General features: G+C 57.1%; 1 protein-coding gene across 2 annotated transcripts in view; it reads left to right on the top strand.

Moving 5' to 3' along the window:
• TBC1D10B (TBC1 domain family member 10B) overlaps positions 1 to 4,561 on the top strand; it is a 13,046-nt gene extending 8,485 nt beyond the window's left edge. For both annotated transcript variants that reach the window (XM_032243187.1, XM_032243188.1), the window contains 5 exons: positions 1,787 to 1,901; positions 2,021 to 2,086; positions 2,261 to 2,450; positions 2,802 to 2,956; positions 3,046 to 4,561. In XM_032243187.1, coding sequence (XP_032099078.1) covers positions 1,787 to 1,901; positions 2,021 to 2,086; positions 2,261 to 2,450; positions 2,802 to 2,956; positions 3,046 to 3,711 — 1,192 coding nt within the window. In that variant the 3' untranslated portion in view covers positions 3,712 to 4,561. The remainder of the gene's footprint in view (positions 1 to 1,786; positions 1,902 to 2,020; positions 2,087 to 2,260; positions 2,451 to 2,801; positions 2,957 to 3,045) is intronic.
• Positions 4,562 to 6,881: the final 2,320 nt, after the last annotated feature.

Here is a 6,881-nt window from a genome sequence, read left to right as displayed (position 1 = left end):
ACTTTTTTTTTTTTTTTTTTTTTTGGAGACGGAGTTTCGCTCTTGTTACCCAGGCTGGAGTGCAATGGCGCAATCTCGGCTCACCACAACCTCCGCCTCCTGGGTTCAGGCAATTCTCCTGCCTCAGCCTCCTGAGTAGCTGGGATTACAGGCACGCGCCACCATGCCCAGCTAATTTTTTGTATTTTTAGTAGAGACGGGGTTTCACCATGTTGACCAGGATGGTCTCGATCTCTTGACCTCGTGATCCACCCGCCTCGGCCTCCCAAAGTGCTAGGATTACAGGCTTGAGCCACCGCGCCCGGCCTCTTTTTTTTTTTTTTAATACACAGTCTCACTCTGTCGCCCAGGCTGGAGTGCAGTGATACGATCTTGGCTCACTGCAACCTGCACCTCCTGGATTCAAGCTATTCTCCTGCCTCAGCCTCTCGGGTACCTGGGATCACAAGCACCCACCACCACACCTGGCTAATTTTTGTATTTTTAGTAAAGATGGGGTTTCGTCATGTTGGCCAGGCTGGTCTCAAACTCCTGACCTTGGGTGATCTGCTCGTCTCGGCCTCCCAAAGTGCTAGGATTACAGGCATGAGCCATTGTGCCTGGCCAAGAGACTTTTTTTTTGAAACTCAAAGAAATAACAGCATGTGGGTTTGCTTGTGGGAATGGCATAGTAGAGAGAGGAATTGATGGTGCAGGAGCGAGGGGAGGGTTGTTGGAGTGGTGGCCTGTACGGGTGAGAGCGGATGGGATCCTGGGCCCAAGTGAAAAGGAAGTACTTGCCAGGATCACTGACTCTTCACTTACAGCAACAGGGAGAAGGCAGGGGCATGGAAGTAGGCAGGTGGGCGATGGGGTGTGGGCGCTTGTGGAAGTTATGTATTTATTTTAATATGCATTAGGTAAAATAACCATATCAAACCTGTCATTTCGTGGATGCTTTTGCAAAGTGGAGAAAAAATGTCAAGTAAATCATAGTAGGGTGATATGCAGATAAAATACGGATAAAGATCACACTTGAATGCCTGGAGTTTTGGGAAAAGCTATTCTGGACAGTGGTCAGGAGGAGGATGTGTGAGACTGGAGGCAGGGAGTGGATCTGGGAGGTCATTGTTTTCTGGGCAAGAAATGGAGGTCTGAGCTGCCAGTGGCTGTGGAGAGGGAGCAGGCAGGAATGGAATTCAGGGTGCAGCACTGCTTAGGTTTGGAGGCAGGGGCTCTTTTCTGATGTGGGGGCTGAGTGAATAGAGGTCCTAGACATGGCAGTGGGATACCCTCAAGGAAGAGGAGCAGGTCTAGGGTACAGATTTTATTATTCTGGATGCAGTGATAAGAGATAAGGGCTGAGGCACAGCTGACTTTCAAGCCTTCCCCTTCCCCAAGAACTGTGAAATTCAGTGAAACCAATAAGGCAGGCTCTGCCCTGGGGAGCTCCTGCTTTGGAATGACAAAGACATTCAGTGCTAGAGGAGGGCTGATGCTGTGGCTGTGGAAAGCTTCCTGGAGAAAATGACCTTGAAGGTTTCTGGGATGTGGCAAAGGAAGGAGGGTGAGGGTGCAGCCGTGCTGGGATGGCAGGGAGCATGTGGAGTGTGCAGCCAAAGGCGGAGCCCCGGGGCCTGGAGTGCTCTGCTGTGGGCTGAGCCTTTGGCTGAAGCTCACTCAGCAAGCCTGGGCAGGTGGACGGAGGAACCTGGTGGTAAAGCTCTGGGATGAATCTGGAACTGGGTTTGGGGACAGAGCTCTTGGCCCCTGCGACTGCCCTCACCATCTTTCCCAACTCCCACAGGCAACAGGACCTGTACCGAATCCTGAAGGCCTACACCATCTACCGGCCTGATGAGGGCTACTGCCAGGCCCAGGCCCCCGTGGCCGCAGTTCTGCTCATGCACATGCCTGCTGAGGTCAGCAGTGTGGTCCTGGGCTGGGAGGGGCGGGAGGATCTTGGCTTGCCATCGTGATGGGAGCTCCCTGCTCCCTGCTTCTCAGGCCCCACCTCTCCTCCTGTTCTTGCTCTTCTCAGCAAGCCTTTTGGTGCCTGGTACAGATCTGCGACAAGTACCTCCCAGGCTACTACAGTGCAGGGCTGGTGAGTGTTTGGAGGCTGGGTGCATCCGGGGCTGTGGCATTTCCTCCAGGCTGCAGGGAGGTCCCTGCCTGCCTTGCCCCATCCTGGCCTTCTGGGCCTCTGCCCACAGGGCCAGTTTTCCTGAGGCGGACACAGGTGACTTGGCCCTCTTCTCATGGCTCGTCCCACCTGCAGGAGGCCATTCAGCTGGATGGAGAGATCTTTTTTGCGCTCCTGCGCCGGGCCTCCCCGCTGGCACATCGGCACCTTCGGCGGCAGCGGATTGACCCCGTGCTCTATATGACGGAGTGGTTCATGTGCATCTTTGCCCGCACCCTGCCCTGGGCATCAGTGCTGCGTGTCTGGGACATGTTTTTCTGTGAAGGTACTTTTGTGGCCCGCCAGGCCATAGGTGGCTGGGGTTTCTATGGTGGCTACCAGGGGTCTTGTCATGTTTCTGGTAGTCCAAGGACTAAGGGTACTTGTCGAGTGGAGGTTTCATCATAAGCAGCTGGGGGCTGGAGAAACTCCTGATTTGGTTCTGCCACCAAGCTAGAGCCTGCTCTTCCTACCAGGAGCCTGAGACTGACGGCAGCTCATTTCCTTTCTTAGGGCCTCAGTTTCCTCATCTGAGATTGGCAGTAGATGGGGATGGAGGCTGTGAGTCTGTCCTGATCAGGACAGGCTGAGATGCTGTGTCTGACCACCCCATGCTCTCTATTCTCCACCCCTGCAGGTGTTAAGATCATCTTCCGGGTGGCCCTGGTGCTGCTGCGCCACACGCTGGGCTCAGTGGAGAAGCTGCGCTCCTGCCAAGGCATGTATGAGACCATGGAGCAGCTGCGCAACCTGCCCCAGCAGTGCATGCAGGAGGACTTCCTGGTGCATGAGGTAGGCCTGCGGCCTCAGCACACTCCCTGCCTGCCTCAGCCCACTCCCACCCTCAGCTCCATTCTGTTATGCACTTCCTCTCCCTCCAGGTGACCAATCTGCCAGTGACAGAAGCACTGATTGAGCGGGAGAATGCAGCCCAGCTCAAGAAGTGGCGGGAAACACGGGGGGAGCTGCAGTATCGGCCCTCACGGCGACTGCATGGCTCCCGGGCCATCCATGAGGAGCGCCGGCGGCAACAGCCACCCCTGGGCCCCTCCTCCAGCCTCCTCAGCCTCCCTGGCCTCAAGAGCCGAGGCTCCCGGGCAGCTGGAGGGCCCCCCTCTCCGCCGCCCCTCACCCGCAGGGCCAGCGCTGGGCCTGCCCCAGGGCCTGTGGTCACTGCTGAGGGACTGCATCCATCCCTTCCCTCACCCACTGGCAACAGCACCCCCTTGGTTTCCAGCAAGGAGACCCGGAAGCAGGAGAAGGAGCGGCAGAAACAGGAGAAAGAGCGGGAGAAGGAACGGCAGAAACAGGAGAAGGAGCGAGAGAAGGAGCGGCAGAAGCAGGAGAAAGAGCGGGAGAAGCAGGAGAAGGAACGAGAGAAGCAGGAGAAGGAACGGGAGAGGCAGGAGAAGGAGCGGCAGAAGCAGGAGAAGAAGGCTCAGGGCCGGAAGCTTTCACTGCGTCGAAAGGCAGATGGGCCCCCAGGCCCCCACGATGGCGACGACAGGCCCTCAGCAGCTGAGGCCCGGCAGGACGCTTACTTCTGACCTCTGCCCTGGGGCTGGACTGCATGGCCCCCCTCTTTCCCTCAGCCAAGAGCAGGCCTGGCCCGAGGTGCCACCCCCTGGCCCCTTGGCAGGCTGTCCCTCACTGGGGAAAGTAGCTTGGTTCCCTGTCTCCTCACCAGCTGCTGATCCCTACACAAGCAAGACAGATGGGCAGCTGCAAATGAGTCTGGAGCTTCTCACCTCCCATGAGACTCAGCTGGGGTCTCTGTCACTCCTGCCCCATTTCCCTCCAGGTCCCCTCCTAGGTGCTGTCCTGATTGGCCCGTTGTCATCCCAGGGGTGACTCCTGGTGATGGGAGTCAGCAGTTTCAGATTTTTACACTCCATGGCTCCCCTTATGATGAGGTGGAGCTGGCTTCCTTTTCCCCGTCTTCAGCCCTGCCTGTCTTCTCCACTTCCTGGCCAGGGCTCTCCTGCTGGACCTCTCTGTGTTGTAATTATGTACAGAGGATGGGGTTGGCCCTGGGTCGGGGAGTGGGGGTCTTGCTTGTCTTCTGTCCTTTGGTTCTCCTTCCATAATGCTCCTATACCCAGTTTATTTAAGGGGACATGCACTGGAATAGGAAGTGTCCCCCATCTCCCTTCCTGCACCCTGCTGTGTGCTCCCTCCAAACCCACCTTGCTGTGTTCTCGGGCCCTCCTGCTCTGTCTCATCAGGACCCTACCTTTCACCTTGTTCCCTTCTACCCCTCCAGTTACTCCCTATCTGGGTAAGGGTCTTCTCTTGAGCTCCAGGGGGTGGAACCCAATGTTTACATTCTCTTCTGTCTCTGCCCCCACCCCATGCAGTGCTTTGAAGAATCAGAAAAGAACCTGCTGTTGTACCTGGGCCTGTCTCCTGCCTTGTTATTTGATGGGGGGATGGGGGAAGGACAAGGGAGGGAGGGACAGAGCCAGGACCTGGGTCTCTGTTGCAGCAGTCTGCTCTCTTGGCAAGTAGGTACCTCTTGGCTTTGGGTTCATCTCTCAGTCACTCATCAAACAGTGGTTAGCTTCTGCTGCACTTTGCCTGGGATTTGCTGTCTCCATTGTCACTGGCTGCCTGGAGCCCTCTATGTACCACCTACAGCACCCGGATCTCCTTCCCAAAATGCTCATGCAACTCCTGGAAGCTGGAGGGGGTACTCACAGTGGCTAGAGGGCCATGGTCCTCTGGGGGTGAGCTCGGCTCTTGGCCAGCTGTCTGGCACAGCTCTGGGTATTCGGCCTTGAGGGGTGGCAGCAGTCCAGCTAGCCGCCTCCAGCTCACGCCAGCCAGTGCCTACAGCCAAGTCTCCAGCTCCTTCTGGGTTTCTGCAGCCAGCTTGTAGGCCCGCCCAGCTGTGCCCTTGACCTCAGGGGTCAGGATGGTAAAGGCATAGGGTTCTGTGGCCTGAAGGCGTGGCTCCACCTGGCAGTTCTCCAACAGGATGAGGCCCAGGGGTGTGTGGTCGGTGTGGTGTTCTAGGTAGAAGAGGAGGTTTCCCTGGAAGATGAACCATCGGCCCTGGTAGCTAGGGTTTGAGGTCCCCTTCTTTAGCAAGATACCTTCCTGGTCTGGGGCCTGTGTTCTGTAACCGTGAAAGAAACAGCACGGACTTTCTGTGCAGTTTCATCGTGATCCAATATGGGAGGAAATGCCTAGGGAGAGAGAAGTGGCCCATCTAGTTGTCTTGGGGAATGGTCGGGGGGACTCCCATGCTGTCCTGGTCTGGCTCCAGCAGATGCTGCCTGGGCATGGTCTTGGCTTAGGGGGATGCAGGCTTCAAGTGTCAAGAGCTAAAGGTCCCAGCACAGGGGCTGACTCCCCCACTTCCCCCAGTCCCACCTCTGCTTGGGCCACATTCTGTTACCTGGGCAGCAGTTGCTAGGCCCTTTTGCTCAGGGGGGCTTCGTGCTGCAGAGTGGCACTGTTGCCGTTTTCCAGGCCTACCTGAGAGCTGGGCACAAGGGGCTTCTGGCCTGGGTACTGGTGCCAATGCCACTTCTCCAGTGATGGCTCTCCTACCTCAAACCAGGAACTCACCCAGGCAATGGGCGTGGGACACATGACTTCTCCTGTGTCCTAAAGGGTGCTGTGTTCAGAAAGTGCCCCGAGAGCCAACCAGAGGCCCCAGGTTGGCCATCTGGCCATCAGGAGAGCCAGGCTTCCCCTCGGGGAGGGCAAGGCTGCACTTTGGCTAGGAGGGCTGACCACTGGACCATAGGAGTGGGAAGGCATGATTTCTCACTCTGTCGCCCAGGCTGGAGTGCAATGATGCGATCTCAGCTCACTGCAACCTCTGCCTCCCGGGTTCAAGCGATTCTCCTGTCTTAGCCTCCCGAGTAGCTGGGATTACAGGCGCACGCCGCCATGTCCGGCTAATTTTTTGTATTTTTAGTAGAGACGGGGGGTTTCACCGTGTTCCCCAGGCTGGTCTCGAACTCCTGAGCTCAGGCAATCCACCCGCCTTGGCCTCTCAAAGCGCTCGGATTACAGGCGTGAGCCACGGTGCCCGGCCCGAAGGCAGGATTTCTTTTCTTTTTTTTTTTTTTTTTTAGCCCAAGTCTCGCTCTGTTGCCCAGGCTGGAGAGCAGTGGCGCGATCTCAGCTCACTGCAACCTCCGCCTCCCGGGTTCTTGCAACTCTCCTGCCTCAGCCTCCCGAGTAGCTGGGACTAGAGGCGTATGCCGCCACGCCCGGCTAATTTTTTTGTAGTTTAGGAGAGTCGGGGTTTCACCGTGTTGCCCAGGCGGGTCTTGAACTCCTGAGCTCAGGCAATCCGCCCGCCTTGGCCTCCCAAAGTGCTGAGATTACAGGCGTGAGTGACCGCGCCCGGCCGAAGGCAGGATTTCTAACGAGACGGTAGGGGCTCAGAGCCCTTGGCCCTGGGGGAAGGGTGACTCGAACCCAGGACAGGAAGATAGGTAAGCAACCCAGTGGCCCTGCTCAGCCTTTGCTCCTCCATCCTGACCCAGATGCGCTCCACTTTTTCTCCGGAGCCTCTACTGCTCAATGAGGGAATCCAAGCTACTTCCGGCCATTTCTCACGCCGGGTCAGAGTCTAGGAATTCTTAAGTCTCCTCTTTTTGCCACTGTCCGCCCAGGCGACTGACGTCACTTCTGGCGTAAGAAAGGGTGGAGGTGTCTTCCCTCGCTCACCGCGTACTTCCGCCCGCTCTTCCAGTTG

This window comes from Sapajus apella, unplaced genomic scaffold (genome assembly GCF_009761245.1).
Source record: "Sapajus apella isolate SASKATOON/1434 unplaced genomic scaffold, GSC_monkey_1.0 scaffold51, whole genome shotgun sequence".
Lineage (NCBI taxonomy): Eukaryota > Metazoa > Chordata > Mammalia > Primates > Cebidae > Sapajus > Sapajus apella.
Note: the sequence above shows the minus strand (reverse complement) of the source record. Positions and strands in the feature narration are given on the sequence as shown.